Raw genomic sequence first — 17,175 nt, 5'->3', positions numbered from 1 at the left:
ACAGCACGTGGCAGGGCCTCTAGTTGGCAATTCATTTCCTACATGTACTTTGCTTTGCCTCCAAACGACAGTGACGTCATGGGTTTAATTTTGAAATTGTTCTTCTTTGGATTTTTCAAATGACTTTCAGATAAGTAGAATCCAAAGTTTGACTTTTGGTACTTTTTTTGGTGACATTTTCAAGTAATAAAAAAGTATGCTACCCAGTAATTGCTTTTTCATAAAATATATTATTTTTCATGATTCAGAAAGCAATCCATATTCATTATAGGACATTTGAAAAATATAGGAAAGCACAAATAAAGATGAAGAGCACATGTAACCCACCACCCAGAGGAAAATACTGTCAACACACTGGTGTTTATTCTGTTATTCTTGTGTGGGTGTGTAGGGATTGGATTGCGCTGTGTACACACATCCATAATCTAACTTGCTCATTTAACTGATAATACATTGCCAACTTTTTCCATATCCACAAATAACAATCTAATCTATATGACAATCTTCAACTGTGGAGTAGTATTCCAGCCTATGGATGCACCATAATTAATCAGTTCCTTGTTAACCATGTAGATTGTTTCAATGCTTTTGCTAGCATAAAATGCTGTTAAAGAGTTCTATGCATTCGTTTCTGAGCACATGAATACTTTTTTCCTTTGAGTTATTTCTAAAGAGAAATTTCTAAATAAAGGGTATGTACCTCTTAAGTCTTTGTATATTGCCTGTCCCGCCTCCTCCACCTTCTGGTCCCCCATTAACCTAAGGCAGTAACAACTGACATATTTTCCCCTCATATGGAAGGACTATTTATCCACGTTCTTGCCAATACGGGATATAGTCATTATTTCACTGCTAATTTTCCAGTATGGTTAGTGAAAATGCTATGTCATCATTTCAATCAGCATTTCTTTGACTGTTACAGAGGTTGGTCATTTTTTATTTTTATTTTTTGGTAATTTGTCATCCTTGCTCTCTGGCTGTCTGTGTCCAGGAGTGTCTACCCTTTCCGTGCTGATTTTTAAGCACTCCTGTTGGACTTCCTCATTGATTTTGTTTGAAGAAAAGACATTGAAACTTCTTTGTTGGGAAAAATACAATTCAAAAAATTAGTTAAGAATTATTTTGTAAAATGAGTAACCACACTTAAAAATAAATCCATATTTGCTATGTAGAATTTGCTTAAATCGAGGCTGCACGCAGTGGCTGAAGCCTATAAACCCAGAACTTTGGGAGGCTGAGGTGGGTAGACCACTTGAGGTCAGGAGTTTGAGACCAGCCTGGGCCAACATGATGAAACCCCATCTCTACTAAAAATATACAAATTAGCTGGGTTTGGTGGTATGTGCCTGTAGTCCCAGCTACTTGGGAGGCTGAGGCAGGAGATTTGCTTGAACCCAGGAGGCGGAGGTTGCAGTGAGCCGAGATTGCACCACTGTACTCCAGCCTGGGCGACAAGAGTGAAACTTCATCTACACACACACACACACACACACACACACACACACACACACACAAAGAATTTGCTTTAATCCAGCCACATGCATATTGGTTCTGTCTTTGACCCCCAATTAATTCTTTTTAAATCCAGAGAAATCTTATAATTATTCCTAAACTCTAACATGTTGATGAATACATTTAAATGGTAACTCAAAAGTTAAAAATGACATAAATTTATTTCAAGTGGACGTGTGTGTGGGCATATGTGCTCTCCTGTCCCAGTGAATTTGTGTGGAGGTTTGACATCCATTGCATTTGTACTTGAAATATAGGTGACATGTAGATCTGTTCTTTTGTTGTCTTATCATCTGAAAGGCTCAGTCACCATAATAAATTGAACTAAGAATCTTACTTGAATATGTCCCAGAACAATCTTAGGGCATGCTCTATCTTAGATGAATTTTCTTTGAGGTCCACGTCTCATGTTTCAGAAGGACAGGAACAATGCCTTGGGCTTATTTTCCTCTCCTCCAGATCTCCTACCCCAATTTTAGGTTGAGAGTAGGTACACAATTCATCAGCAATTATCTAGCTGAATGGTTTAGCATTTTTATGTCATCAAAATGGAAGAAGAGCACATATCAAATGGGAGGACTAAATTCATTAGTGGAATGATTTTGCTAAGTCACAAAACACACAGATAGGATTTGGATCGATGTCTATTTAGAATAAAGATTGCATTCTTATTTCATGCAGGCAGCTTCAATTCCTCATTGTTACGGAGAAAGCCATTACTATTCCATCACTCCGATGCTGTCACTAGGAGGTAACATTAGTTAGACCAGCCTGTGCAGGATGAATCTCATTCTTAGTTCCAGAGTCTCACAAAATGCCTAGAAGATCTTAATTTAGGAAGCAAGGGGCAAATGAAACAATTTGAATGTTTTCTTTTTCTCATTATTCAAGGTTTCAAAAATGAGGACAACGAGACTTTGGCATGGGAGGGTGTTATGAAGGAAAATTACCTTGTCAAGATCAACACGAAAGCCAACGACACCTCAGAGGAGTATGTCAGACATCCCTTTCTACTTTGCAAGGCTCCCTCTAGACATAAGCCCACAGATTGTAGGCAGCTTATCTGAGCAAACTCAGTAAAGAGCATTTTCAACAGAGAGCAATACCACCACAAAGATATTACCCGGGCAATTGAAGATGACAAACACATAAGTGTGTGCCAGCCTTTGGAGAAGGGGAAAAAACACCCATCTACTATCCCAATTGCCCTTCAAGGCTCTGGGAGAGAAAGAGGTATTTGGAGCCTGCAGTGCAGGGCCATGAAACTGGGTAACCAGAAGAGGGTGGGTCCCCTGCTGAAGCTGCAGAGATGGGTTCTGGCAAGACTCACAGGTCATGGGCCATTGGCATTATCTTGCAAGTGCCACACACCTATTTATCTTTGTGGTGAAGAAGTACAGAGACGAGAAGATAGACAAACCATTTTCTTGATCTATTACAGGCTGCCCCTGAAAAATCCTGAATTCATTTATGAATCGCCTGAAGCTGTTATAAAATCCATGTGATTAAGAAATACATTGATAAAACATCTTATAGAAATAGATAAGTCATAGCTAAGTCTGTAGGTGGCCCACAAGTAATATGCTGTGAAGTGTGTAGAGTGTGCTCTTATTGTAAAGGTTAACGTTCTTCACTGACAGCTGTCACTCTTCTTGAGAGCTCAGAACACCTCAAGTTTTACTCTAACAAAATATGACTATACATAAGCACAACGAATACCTTTGCTGGGTTCAATACAGCTGTTGAAAGAAGCATGGGATGCTCATTCTCTTTTAACAGCAGAGACAGTGCCCTAAGCTCTCCTCTGTCCCTAGACTCTGACATCTAGGTTTTGCAAGGCACAGACAGACTAACAAGTCATTTTTCAACACCCTATCAATAGAGATAGTATTTATGTGCTGTGCTTCTAATTGTGATGAGACAAAATTCTGCTTTGTTTGGGTACTAGGAAGACAATCAGAAAGAAAGGTAAATGCAGCTGATTCTTGATCTAGCTGAGAGTGAACATGACTTGTATTCTGGACTTTAATTTAAAAGACTGCAAAATGGAGCCTAATAGCCCTCTCTCAATCTCTTTTTCTCTTGTTCACTTTGTTTTTCATTAATTTCTTTGCAGAATGAGGCATCGATTTAGACAACTGGATACAAAGGTATGGATCTGTTAATAGTTTGGAATTTTTTTTCTTTTTTTTTTTGGTCACTAATATCTTTGAGCTTTCAACTAGAGGCCAGTAGTTATGGTCAGAAAATAAAAGAAGTTATATTCAGCTTTCTTAATTCACTGTCTAAGAGCTGGGTGCTGGAATGGAATTGCTTCTTATGCTGTAAGCATCGCCCAGGTAAGCGTCTTGAAGTCCCAATTCCATGATGTCTAAAATCTTTTCTGTCTTATCTGACTCAGGGCCCCCTCTTCTCTTTCTTTCAGCTGTGGAGGCAGGTGAAGATGCTTACAATTATAGGGAACATAAGGAAGGCTCAAAAGAGCTTTCTGGGGGCCTGTGTGCCTCGATGCTCATCTTTGCTGCCACTCTGATTTGTTGCCTGTTTTATTTGGAGGGCATTGGAAATGCGTGAGTACGCATACGAACTCCAGGCATAGACAGAGTGTGCCTGCCCTCACTCTGAGCTGGGTAGCTGAAATTATAATCAGGTTCAAATCACAATCGATTCCTATATGCTAGATTCCTGCCAGGCTCTGAAGAGGAGATAATATTTGATATTCTATCACGTTATTTTGAGAATGGCATCCTGGATAATGACATTCATAGACCTTCCAGTATTGTGGCTGTTCGGTGGGTAGACAAGACCCGTCTGGTTTGGCAAAATCTACACCACCCAGTACCTTGTCCATAGTATAGAGCCTTAATAAATGTTTATTGAATGAATAAATGAACAAAAGGGGTCCTTTGCAGAGCTCTCATATAAGAACGTATCTGTTTACAGTTTCTTGTTTATTTATTTGTGTTATTTACCCCCAACATTTAAAAAATCTAGGTAGTAGTTGTCAGCTGTGAAGGTCCTAAGTCTAGAGAACCGTGGGTTGTTCTAAGCAGCTGCAATGAGGGGCAGCATGAACCAGAAGAGAGCCCAGTGGGAAGAAGTAGGGGAGTCTGGGTTATTCTGCCTGGGAACTTGCTTGCCTCTATAGAGTTGGATTTTATTCCCACGCAAGGGAAGGCTCAGGGAGTTTTAAAACCCAAGAGGGACCTATCTGGAATCCTCCTTTCAAAGTGCTCTCTGAGTGATCAGAATGATCGTGGAGGAGAGGCTCCAGCAATCTGGTTGGGGAGTTGGACGCAGTAGGAACTCTTCTACGTGGCGTGTTTGTAGAGAAAACAGTATTTTAGTTTGTTTTGTTGTTTTGTTTCTTATTTGAGAGTTTATTTGGGGTGACTTTGGAGGAAGCTAATGGAAAGCCGTCTTAGGGTTTGGGCAAAAGCTTCCCCAAGCCACACCTTGGTTCTGACTCTGCTGTGGGACATGCAGAGAGTGGATAGAGGAGGGCAGCAACAGTGGATGCAGGAAGAGAGGGACAGGGTGGGAGACTTGGCCCCAGCCTGGGCCCTGGGTCAGAGGAGAAGCAGTAGAATTGTGGATACAGGACCAGCTGACCTGACTCCCAGGGTCCAGAATGTTCGATGTTCGTCAGCCTGGACCCCCACTGCACAGCGCAGAGCCTTGGCCATCACTCAGGTGGTCCCACCGCCTCCCTCTCCTCCTCCCTTTCCCCTTGCTCTCCGTCTCTTTTAAATTTTCCCCTCTGTCCTCTTACCTCCCCTTCTGAACAACCAAAAAACCCTCCTTCTTTTTGCTCACACAGAATTTTAAGGATAATCTTTTGTTTCTCAAGAAAGCTTTTGGAATCTCTTAAATTTATTTTAAAACAGCTTTATTGAGATATCACTGACATATAAAATTACATATATTTAAAATGTACAATTTGATGGTTTGATGCATGTATACATTGCAAAATGATCACTACAACCCAGCCCAGCTAATTAACATCGTATTACTTCTACATATTTACCATCTGTGAGTGTTGTAGGTATGTGTAAGGGAATGAGATTAATTTAAAATCTCTCCTCCTGGCAAATTTCATGGGTCCAATATTGTTAACTGTTGTCACCATGCTGTACAGTCGATCTCTAGAATTTATTTATCTTGCATAACAGAAATTTTCTGCCCTTTGACCAATATCACCTTATTTGCCCCTTCTTCTTAGCCCCTGGCAACCACCATGCTACTCTCTGACTCGATTAGTTTGACTCTTTTAGATTTCACATATAAGTGAGATAGCACAGTATTTCTCTTTCTGTGTCTGGCTTATTTTGTTTAGCATAAAGTCCTTCAGCTCCACTTATGTTGTGGAAAATGGCAGGATTTCTTTCCTTATTTTAAGGCTGAAAAATATTCCATTATAGGTATATACCACATTTTCTTCATCCATTGATCTCTTGATGGACATTATTAGGTAGTTTCCATATTTTGGCTATTGTGAATCATGCAGCAGTGAATGTGAGAAGGCAGATACCTCTTTGTGATCCTGATTTCAATTCTTTTGGATCTAAACCCAGAGGTGGGATTGCTGGATCATATGATAACTATATTTTTATTTTTGTGAGGAACTTCTATACTGTTTTCTGTAATAGCTATATCAACTTACCTTCCCACCAATAGTGTACAAGAGTTCCCCATTTCCCACCTCCTTGCCAACACTTATCATCTGCCTTTTTGATAATAACCATCATAACAGATGTGAGGTATGGTCTCATTGTGGTTTTGATTTGCATTTCCCTATGATTAAGTGCTGAGCACCTTTTTATATACCTGTTTGACATCTGAATTTCTTCTTTTGAGAAGTGTCTATTTAAGTTTTTGCCCACTTTTTAGTCAGTTTATTTGTATTTTTGGTATTGAGTTGTGTGAGTTCCTTATGTATTGTGGATATTAGGTGCTTACTGATAAATGGTTTGTAAATCTCTTTTTCCCACTTCATAGGTTGCCCTTTTATTTTATTTATTGCTTCCTTTGTTGTGAAGAAGATTTTGTTTTATATAATCCCACTTGATTATTTTTGCTTTTGTTGTCCTTGCTTTTGGAGTCATATCCAAAAATTCATTGCCAAGACCAAAGTCAAGAAAGTTTTTCCCTAGGCTTTCTTCTAGGAGTTTTGCAGTTTCAAGTCTTATGTTTAGGACTTTGATCCGATATTTTGAGTTGATTTTTGTGTATAGTGTGAGATAGGGGTCCAATGTTATTCTTTTACATGTGGATATTCAGTTTTTTCAAAACCATTTATTGAAGAGACTTTCCCCACTGATGCCTTTAGATAAATCAGTTGGCTATAAATACGTGGATTTATTTCTAGGCTCTTTATTCTATTCCGTTGGTCTATATGTCTTTTTTATGCCAGTACCATACTGTTTTGATTACTTTAGCTTTGTAATATAATTTGAAGTCAGGATGTGTGATGCTTCCAGCTTAGTTCTTTTTGCTCAAGATTGCTTTGGCTATTCAGAATCTTCTGTGTTATTATATACATTTTAGGATTGTTTTTTTCTATTTCTGTAAAAAAAAAAAATACCCATGGTATTTTGATAGGGATTGCATTGAATCTGTAGACTTCTTTGAGTAGAATGGATATTTTAACTATATTCATTTTTTCAATCCATGAACATGGGATGTTTTTCCATTTATTTGTGTCTTTTAAACTTTCCTTTATCGATGTTTTATAATTTTCAGTGTACCAGTCTTTTACTTCTCTGTTAAATTTCTAAGAACTTTATTCCTTTTGTTAATTATATTAATGGATTGTTTTCATAATTTCCCTTCTAGATAGCTCTTTGTTGAGGTATAGAAATGCCATTAATTTTTGTATGTTGACTTTGTATCCTGTAAATATACTGAATTTATTTATTAGTTCTAACAGTTTTTTTTTTGTTGTTGTTGTTGTTGTTTGTTTTTTTGTTTTTTTTTTTGAGGCAGAGTCTCACTCTGTCACCCAGGCTGGAGTGCAGTGGTGCAATCTCAGCTCACTGCAAGCTCCGCCTCCTGGGTTCAAGCAATTCTCCTGAGTAGCTGGGATTACAGGTGCGCACCACCATGCCCGGCTAATTTTTGTATTTTTAGTTGAGATAGGGTTTCACATGTTGGGCAGGATGGTCTCCATCTCCTGACCTCGTGATCTGCCCACCTTGGCCTCCCAACATGCTGGGATTACAGGCGTGAGCCACCGCGCCAAGCAGTTCTAACAGTTTGTGTGTGTGTGTGTGTGTGTGTGTGTGTAGTCTTTAGGGTCTTCTTCATATAAGATTATGTTATCTGCAAACAGATAATTTTAGTTTTTTTCTTTTTTATTTAGATGGCTTTTCTTTTCTTTTTTTCTTGTCTGATTTCTCTGGCTAGAACTTCTTATGCTGTTAAATAGCAGTGGTGAGAATGGGCATCCTTGCCTTATTCTAGATCTTAGAGAAAAAGGTTTCAGTTTTACCCCATGAAGTATGATGTTAGTTGTGGGTTTTTCATATATGGCCTTTATTGTGTTGTGGTAAGTTCCTTCTATACCTATTTTGTTGAGAGAGTTTTTTTTCTAAATCATGAAAAGACCTTGAATTTTGTCAACTGCTTTTTCTGCATCTATTGAGATGATCGTGTGGTTTTTATCTTTCATTCTGTTAATGTGGTGTATCACACTGATGAATCTTCATATGTTGAACCACCCTTGCATACCAGTGATAAATACCACTGGGTGGTGGTGTCTCCACGGAGCCTTTTAATGTGCTCTGAAATTCAGTTTGCTAGTAATTTAGTGAGATTTCTGTATCTATGTTCCTCAGGAACATTGGCCTATAGTTTTCTTTCTTGTGTTTTCTTTTTCTGGCTTTGGTAAAAGAATAATGCTGGCCTCACACAATGAATTTGTACTTGTTCCCTTTTCTATTTTTTGGAAGAGTCTAAGGTTTGGTATTTGTTCTTCTTTGACTGTCTGCCAGAATTTCCCAGTAAGCCATCTGATTTCCCAATAAGCCATCCTGGGCTTTTCTTTGTTGAAAGCTTTTTGTTTGCTGATTTTTTTTTCTTCATTTGTTGTTTGTCTGTTCAGGCTTTGTATTTCTTCTTGATTCAGGTCTTTGTAAGTTGTACATTTCTGGGATATTTCCATTTCTTCCAGGTTTATCTACCTTTTTGCATATAATTGTTTATATTAGCCCCTTCGGATTCCTTTCGTTTCTATGCCCTCTCTGTAAGGTTGTCTTTCTCATTTCTGATTGTATTTATTTGTGTCTTCTTCCTTTTTTAAAAAGGTTTGTTGATTTTGTTTATCTTTTCAAAAAACCAACTCTTACTTTCAATGATTTTTTTCCCATTGTTTTTCGACTCTCTCTTTTTTAAAATGTATTTTGCTTTTGGAGTTTTTGCTCTACTTTAAACAGCTTACTAAAGTCATTTTACTATTAACAAATACAAGGCTCTCTCAAAAGCTCCTATAGGGAATACAAAATTTCCCCATCTCATTATACCAGAAAACAATACAATTCATCTTATGTCTGTAAGGTATGGATCTTACTATGCCTTATTTATTTTAGGAAGCCATTAGCACTTATAGTTTCATTTTGTTCTTTTATTTTTAAACAGTTAAAGAAAAAGGTTACTACTGAAATTAAGCCCAACTTAAATACAGATTTTTTGTTTCTTGAGTGAGTGATACAGCAAATTAGAAACCAAACTATACAGAAATTGCTTTTATCAAGTGTACTAATATGACATGTAATTTAAAATGACTTCATGTATCTTTTGTAATAAATTTGTGAAACATGCATGGATCAAGATTAATTTCATTATGCCTCTTACTTAAATTGTGTGCTCTTTTTGTGTGTGTGGGGAGATCTTTTATTTGCAAAAATTTTATTAGTATCACATTATTTTTATTAGTATTATACTTTTACTAAAGCAAAACTTAATTAGTATCTTATAATTTTATTAATGTTAGTTACATAGAACATTTTTTTTTACGTATTACTTGTTCGTATTATTGAAATCTATTATCTCTATTTGGGAGCCACTAATGATTTGCCTCTGAATAAAGTTAATATTAATTGGTTTACTAACTAATTGCTAGTGATATGATTTCAGAAAGTAAGCAATGATCAGGATCTGAAATATCACATGCCACTCTCATTCTGCCTTATTTTAGATGTGCTGTACTTGCTGCTTAGTAGACATGTCTGTTTCTTAGAAAAGGCACGGAGCAATAATTTAAAAATGAAAGTTGGAAAATTTATCTTAAGACTGGTTCTATTTTTTTCTCTTTCCAAGCTTAATGATCTCAAGGGTCTTCTGAAAGAAATTGCTAATAAAATAAAATAAAACTGTATGAACTCTAATGGAGAAAATCTAATTATAGCAAGGTGAGTCATTCTAATGGCTTTTTACTTTGCTCTGAAAATTTGCATCTTTTAAGACTAATTTAAAATCATGATTTTTTCTCAGTTATTTCCATAAATTACCAAATTTGAAAATAACGCATTGTGAAAAAAAAAATTACAGATATACAGAAGGAAACAAGTTGAAGTTCCTTCTCACATTACCTTCCCTACCAATTTTGGCCCCCACACCAGGGGTTAGCATTGTTAGGGACAGGTTTTAAGTATCTTGTCCTGTAGGACCTTTTAAAACACTTGTAACCTATACAGCTATTTTGGCATGAATTGAGACAAGGCCACACTGTTCCAAGATCTGCTATTTTTTAATCTTCCTTAATTCTGTATCATGAATGTATTTACAGATCAGCACCCAAAAATGTCTTATTCTCATATTATATTTATTACTATGAATATACAAATATGTTAATCATCTTTTTGCTAACAAAAAATGTTTTGGTGAGGCATTCAAGGTTTTTAACAATAGTTCTTTTGCACAATTAAAATGCAATTCAATTAATGGCAAAATTTAACCCAAGGCTTTGGTCCATGGTCTTACCATTTGCTTTTATTATGTTTTCTCATTACCTGTCCAAATCTTAAAACCAAATGTTAAGAATGTTTTTAGGGACATGTCGAGTTAGGAAAAAAACAGCAATGGGCATTCCACTGGATTAGAATTTTTTTTTGAGAAAGCAAATTGTAAGGAATGGAAACATAATTAAGAATTCTCTTCTTTCTCCTTCCTCTCTTCCCTTCCTTCCATGAGTATTTATTGAGTACCTGCTCAGCGCTCAGAACTGTGCTGACCCTGGCACTGACCTCATGCACTGACCACTGTCTATGCATTAAGTACTTAAGCTGCAGAAATTTATATTCATGGGATGATTGTGCTATAGGGGAAATCATGTTGCATCAGGTTCCTTTCAATCTTTCTGGTCTCAGAATTCTTTTCCTTGGGTTCTGACAGTTATAGCTCATATCAAAAAGCACTGTATTATGGAAGGCTTTGTTAGAGCAAGATTGACGCATATTTGATGTAATCTGAAAGGGAGGTACAGCCTCCTAATGTGCTCAAAAAAATAAGCCTTGCATATTAAGGGAGAACTTATTTCAACTCTTTCATAATTGTGTTTAATGAAAACACTATTAAACCTTATAATAAATTACAATTTGGATTTTGAAACACATGCTATTTTATTTGTCAGCTGAAATGTAGAAAAAAAAATCAGGAACGTAAAACAACTAAAATGATACAAATCTAAAGGTGATTAAAGAGTTGTAATCATCAGAAAAGAGTCAGATTCAGACACACACATCCCCCTCTTAAATCTCCAATCTTCTCATCTCTCATTCTTTCTCAAATGTGCTGTGAGTAAAATGGGCAGACACACTGATTTCCTATCAACTTGCCCTTTGTTTAACTTTAAACTTTAATTGACATATTGAGAATTAAGTAATTGGTGAATGAAAAGGAACTGAGAGAAGGACATCACCTACTTATGTGTGTGCAGGTGTAGATATTTGCGTCTACACAGAAAAAAAGAGGAGCAAAAGAGTCCGTGAGAAAACAGGTGCCCCCAAAATTCAGAACCACTGGTGGTCTTAGAGACAACAAATTTGGCATGTTCAATTTTTCGTATGCTTTTTAATTCTAGATATAAGATCATTTTTTTGAATGGTGTGTTTGTCATATCCTTAACGTCACTGAAAATATAACTTTATAGGCAACCAGCTAGGTATACTCTGCCAGTGCCTCCCGAGGCTTCTTTCTCTAGAGGGGTGACGGTAATCTTTCCCTGGGGTAGTGGTCAGGGAAGACAGCGTCAGCCTCTTGTGGGAGTGAACTGGCAACCATTTGATGTGGGCGAGGAGCTGACCCTGGGGGCAAGCCTTTGCCAATTCCCCCGTCTCCATCCCTGAATCAGCCTTTGATCCAGGAAGCTGAGATGAAATAAACAGGTAATTGTCTATTGTTTTCCTTCTCTTACACCAAAGTTGAAAGGAAGTAATAATCCAGGGTGAGAGCAAGCCATTTGTTTTCTCCTATCTTCACACTTAAGGAGTGGGCACCCTCCTCGAAGACTATGGGAATAGACCTTACCTTAAGGAAGGCCCCTGGAAATTGTTCATTTCCTGCATCATAATCCATTGATTCTTGCATTTGCTGCGCTTACGTTCTAGTTCATTAAAAGAATCTAAGTTGTTCTTTGGGGGGGCTCATCATAAACCCACATTTTTGTAAGTTATTTCAGTTTTAATTCATTTTTTTAAATTTATGCAGAAACCACTGAGCAAATAAAATGCTCAGAAACGTTCTGGATTTTAACCTAGATTGAATGAGTTGAGCCTTGATCATTCAACCTGAGTCACGCAGTTCACACCGACAGACTGGTCAGAATACACATCTTTTAAAAAAAAAAATGTTCTCAGAGCTGCTTCTATTAAAAAAAAATCTCTCAACTTTGGTGGTATATTTGGATCTATTCCCAGTATATTCCCAGTATATTTTGAAGCAAACCATATCCTGCCTGAGAATGGAAGTGGGAAATCTATTCTTAACACAGTGTTCTTTCTTTGTTTTTACAGATCATATTAAGGAATGCTGATGAACCATTTTGCTGTCGACTACTAAATGAGAGATTTTCAGGACCCTGGGTACAGGATGGATGATTTTTAATCACCCTAGTGTGCTGAAACCTTGAGAAAGTGTGTGATTGGTTTCACACGTGAAGATGGATATAAAGGAAGAACATTTCCTTTACGTGTTTCTCCAGAATGGTGCCTGTTTCTCTCTGTGTCTCAGTGCCTGGGACTGGAGGTTGATAGTTTGAGTGTGTTCTTACCACCTCCTTTTTCCTTCAATCTTATTTTTGATGAACACGTATATAGGAGAACATCTCTCCTATGAATAAGAACCTGGTCATGCTCTGTACTGTGTCTTTGTTTATTTCCAATTGATTGTCTACCTTTCCCTTTTTTGTATTATGTGACTGATTAGTTGGCATATTCTTAAAAGTCTCCCAAATTAGGCCAGATTCTGAAACATGCCGCAGCAAGAGGACCCTGCTGTCTTCAGGAAAAGTGTTTTCATTTCTCAGGATGCTTCTTACCTGTCAGAGGAGTGACCAGGCAGTCTCTTGCTCTCTTGGACTCACCAGGCTCCTATTAAAGGAATCATCCCCATTCCTAAATATGTGAAAAGTCACCCAAAATCAACCTTGAAAGGCACTACTGACTTTGTTCTTATTGGATACTCCTCTTATTTATTATTTTTTTCATTAAAAATAATAGCTGGCTATTATAGAAAATTTAGACCATGTAGAGATGTAGAAAGAACCTACATTGTCCCCCATTACCTTAAGGTAATCACTGCTAACAATTTCTGGATGATTTTTCCAGTCTATTTTTTTTCTATGTATGCCTCAATTATCTTACAAAATTTTACAGAATATTATCATACTACATATATACTTTTATGTAAGCTTTTTCACTTAATATTTTATCAAAGATGTTTTTATTGTATTCATAGCCTTCTTAAACATTATATCAATAATTGCATAATAGGCAACCTCTAGTGATTTCCATAATTTTGCTCATTGAAGACTGTTTCCAATTGATAATTGGATGAGCATCTTTGTGCATGAATCTTTTTGCTGTATTTGGGAAAATTTTCCAAGGTTAGATTCCAAGAAATATTTATTATTAAACCATTTATAAGGCTTTTTCGTAAATGTATAGCAAATAGGAATTATTAACTTGAGCATAAGATATGAGATACATGAACCTAAACTATTAAAATAAAATATAATATTTAACCCTTAGTTTAAGAAGAAGTCAATATGCTTATTTAAATATTATGGATGGTGGGCAGATCACTTGAGGTCAGGAGTTCGAGACCAGCCTGGCCAACATGGCGAAACCACGTCTCTACTAAAAATACAAAAATTAGCTGGATGTGGTGTGCACTCCTGTAATCCCAGCTACTTAGAAGGCTGAGGTACTAGAATTGCTTGAACCCAGGAGGCGGAGGTTGCAGTCCAGCCTGGGTGACAGAATGGGACTCCGACTCAAAATAAATAAGTAAACATTGTGGATGGTGAAGGGAATAGTACAGAATTGGAGAGATTATCTTACTGAACACTTGTAGTCCCAGCTTTCTCTGGAAGTGGTGGTATTTGAGCAGGATGTGCACGAAGCAATTGAAATGCCCATAATTAGTTTTTCAGCTGTGAATACACTATAAACTCAGTGGCTGAAGGAGGAAATTTTAGAAAGAAGCTACTAAAAGATCTATTAGAAAAACTACAAAAGCATTAATTTAAAAAGTTTATTTTTCTTTTGTCTGGGCAGCAGTGAAAACGACTACTCACAACATTCACTATGTTTGCAAGGAATTAACACAAGTAAAAGATGCCTTTTTACTTAAACGCCAATAGTGACCTAAAAGGGAATCTTGTTCATAGGGCCAATCAATTCCTGGTTTCAGATGCTGACAGTAGATGGGCAAAATTTACATGACAAAAATCGTCAATGAATGAAATATTCAAAGTTTCTCTATTAGTGAAAGAATGTCACTTTCACTTCACCATGGCAACTGAAATGTCTGCCTTTTCTGAAACCAGAAGAGGGTAATGTCATCTCCATGCTGACTGGAGAAATAAAGTCTATGGCAGTACGTAAGATTGTGCAGAAACAACAGCCTCAACCTCTTACCCTCCATTCAAGCAGGAAATTTGAATAAGACCAGTAAATTAAATTTAAAACTTCCCAGAAGTCATATTTGGCAGAACCTATTTGATGATCCCCTTTGAATGAATTTGCCAATAGGCCTGTGATTACATCAGTATCAGCTGCAAAAGAAATCCTCCCATTGACACTAAAGACAGAAAACTTGCCCAATACTGAGAAGCAACTTGCATTAGAGAGGGAACCGTTAAGTGTTTTCAACCCAGTTCATCTGGTAGATGTTTTTGCAGGTTACTCTGAGAATTTTGCTTATGAAAAATCATTACTTTTAGCGTAGTTCACAATAACGTATTGAACATACCTCTAATCAAAGGTGCTACGTTCTTGTGTATGGTACTAAATGTGTCCTGTGTACTTTTGCACAACTGAGAATCCTGCAGCTTGGTTTAATGAGTGTGTTCATGAAATAAATAATGGAGGAATTGTCATGGGTTGCTTTTGTCATTCTATTGAGAGTGAAAAAATAAAATTCCTTAATTCGGTGAGATTCACTTCTATAGGGATTTGGTTCCGAGAGTTACATGAGCTGACTTCTCTAAGCAGATGACTAGAGCATTCTGATTAAATGCAAGCAGATGCATTCCCCGCTCTGGTTCCAGTTCTTGTCAGCATATCCAGATCTGAATTCTGTGGCCCACTTTTTCGTCCCCCCCAAGTCAGGCACCCATCTGTAGCCCCGGGGGTTTCAGATGCATTGACTCAGAGATAGCCCAATGTGTCACGGGTCTTTTTTGAGGCCTCATGTGGGCTCACAGGTGCTTCTGCTCTGTATTGGGGACAACATGAATGTCAATTGTCCACAAACCATGTGACAATGGAGCTTTGGGCCCAGCAAAGGACATGATTTCCTTGTTGTAGACATTGTTCCCAGAGTGTTCCTGGGTCCTCCTGCTCCAAACACACATTCGTTCCAGGAAGAATCTGGGAAATGTCTCTTTTCCCACACTGCTGCTTCTTGGTCCACCTGCAGACTGAAGTGTGTTGTTGTCATGGATACAGTTGCTGGTTGCAGCTTCGGTCTCAAATAAAAGGCTTGGAAGTCAGGGTTGAGCTTGTGCTGGATACGGGGAGTACATATCCCTCTGACCTTCCCAACTCAAACCTGGACACAAGCAGGCGAGCCTTTATTCCCCTGAAGATAGAAATCTTTATGGGAAAAGTGACAGTAGCTGGCCTACTTCATTTGTTTATCAGACCCAAGCAGGCATCTCTGAACCACAATTAATTTAGTGGGAGTCAGTTGGGGCTTAGGGTACTGCACGTACACATTTATAGCATCACATTTTTAAAACCAGTTTTTCCCCTACAAAAGTCTTACCTGACCAGAAGAAATTTCCCGTCTTCCTTTATATGTGTAATATGTTGTCACTAAATGTTGACTTTGGGCACTTCTTTGGTGATAAGAATGGTTCAAAATAAATGAAAGGGATTGGTAGCCTGTGCCTTCCATCATTTTACAATCTGTTTTAGTAGTTGAGGTTAATTTAAGAAATGAAGTTAACACTACAAGGCAGAATTCTAAGTGGGTGTGTATCTCCTTATTCTGCAGATTCACATGCAGAATAAGGAGATTCTCATGTGTGGGGTTCAGGAGGAGAGAAGTGCCTGGAGGCACTCATCTTTGCTTGTGCAACAAGACGGAGAACATTGGCTTCTCCTGAATTCCTCCCAAGGAGACCAGTCTTGTATTTGTAGAGCAGAAATGCCCCAAGAAACTCCTCAAGGTAGGGGGCAAGACACAGGTGGCTACACGTGGTCACTTACTGCGGTGCATTAGGCAAGGGGGAGGCATTTGAAGTTGCTGGGAAAATACTGAAGAGGATTAACGGAGAATAAGAACAGCGAAAGGGGGCAGGGTAGAGGAATGTGTTAGGGGGAGTGTGTTTTGAAGACCCTTTCGCTGGGATGGTACAAATATTTAGAAAATAAATACACAAATCAAAACACTTGTACCTTCAGAACACCTGTGACCTTCTAGAACATGGAGCATGGCAGGCCTGTGAGCCCCCCAGCCTCCCGTCACGCTAGATTGCAGCAAGATCCTTCAAACACCTTTCCATCCAAGTTCTCACCTCTCCCATTGATTCTCAACACTGCTCTGGGGGTATCTTTTTGAAATGCAGGATGGAGCCAACCATTCCCTGCTCACAAGTCTTCAGAGATTCCCTATGTACTAACCCCTGCCTAACTCCTAATATGGGGCTCATGGACATCGGTGGCCTGGCCCTTACTGACCTCTGCAGATGCATTCCAGAGTCCTCCCTGCCTAGTTCCCAAACTTCAAGGACAGCCGTCTGGGCACAGACCTCATGCCAACTGCCCTTATGGCCCTCCTGTCCTGAGCTGAGTGGCGTGTCCTCCTTTGACACTTCCCACCACCTACTGCCCAGCACTCTATGCCAGGGGGAAAAATCAAGCCACTTGTGTTGGCCACTCTTCCCCATGGCTTCCCCCCTCCTTTGTTTTATTTCCTCTAGGGGTTTCCTAAAAGGAG

At 38.2% G+C, this 17,175-nt stretch overlaps 1 protein-coding gene across 1 annotated transcript in view; it reads left to right on the top strand.

The window, feature by feature from the left end:
- The window catches only part of TRPM8 (transient receptor potential cation channel subfamily M member 8), a 96,602-nt gene extending 83,996 nt beyond the window's left edge, over positions 1–12,606 (top strand). The window contains exons 23-26 of the mRNA XM_050750491.1: positions 2,404–2,503; positions 3,629–3,662; positions 9,829–9,920; positions 12,522–12,606. Coding sequence (XP_050606448.1) covers positions 2,404–2,503; positions 3,629–3,662; positions 9,829–9,879 — 185 coding nt within the window. The 3' untranslated portion in view covers positions 9,880–9,920; positions 12,522–12,606. The remainder of the gene's footprint in view (positions 1–2,403; positions 2,504–3,628; positions 3,663–9,828; positions 9,921–12,521) is intronic.
- The last annotated feature ends 4,569 nt before the right edge of the window (positions 12,607–17,175 follow it).

This window comes from Macaca thibetana, chromosome 12 (genome assembly GCF_024542745.1).
Source record: "Macaca thibetana thibetana isolate TM-01 chromosome 12, ASM2454274v1, whole genome shotgun sequence".
Taxonomy (NCBI): Eukaryota; Metazoa; Chordata; class Mammalia; order Primates; family Cercopithecidae; genus Macaca; species Macaca thibetana.
The sequence above is the reverse complement of the archived record's forward strand: the minus strand, read 5'-3'. Positions and strand labels throughout refer to the sequence as shown.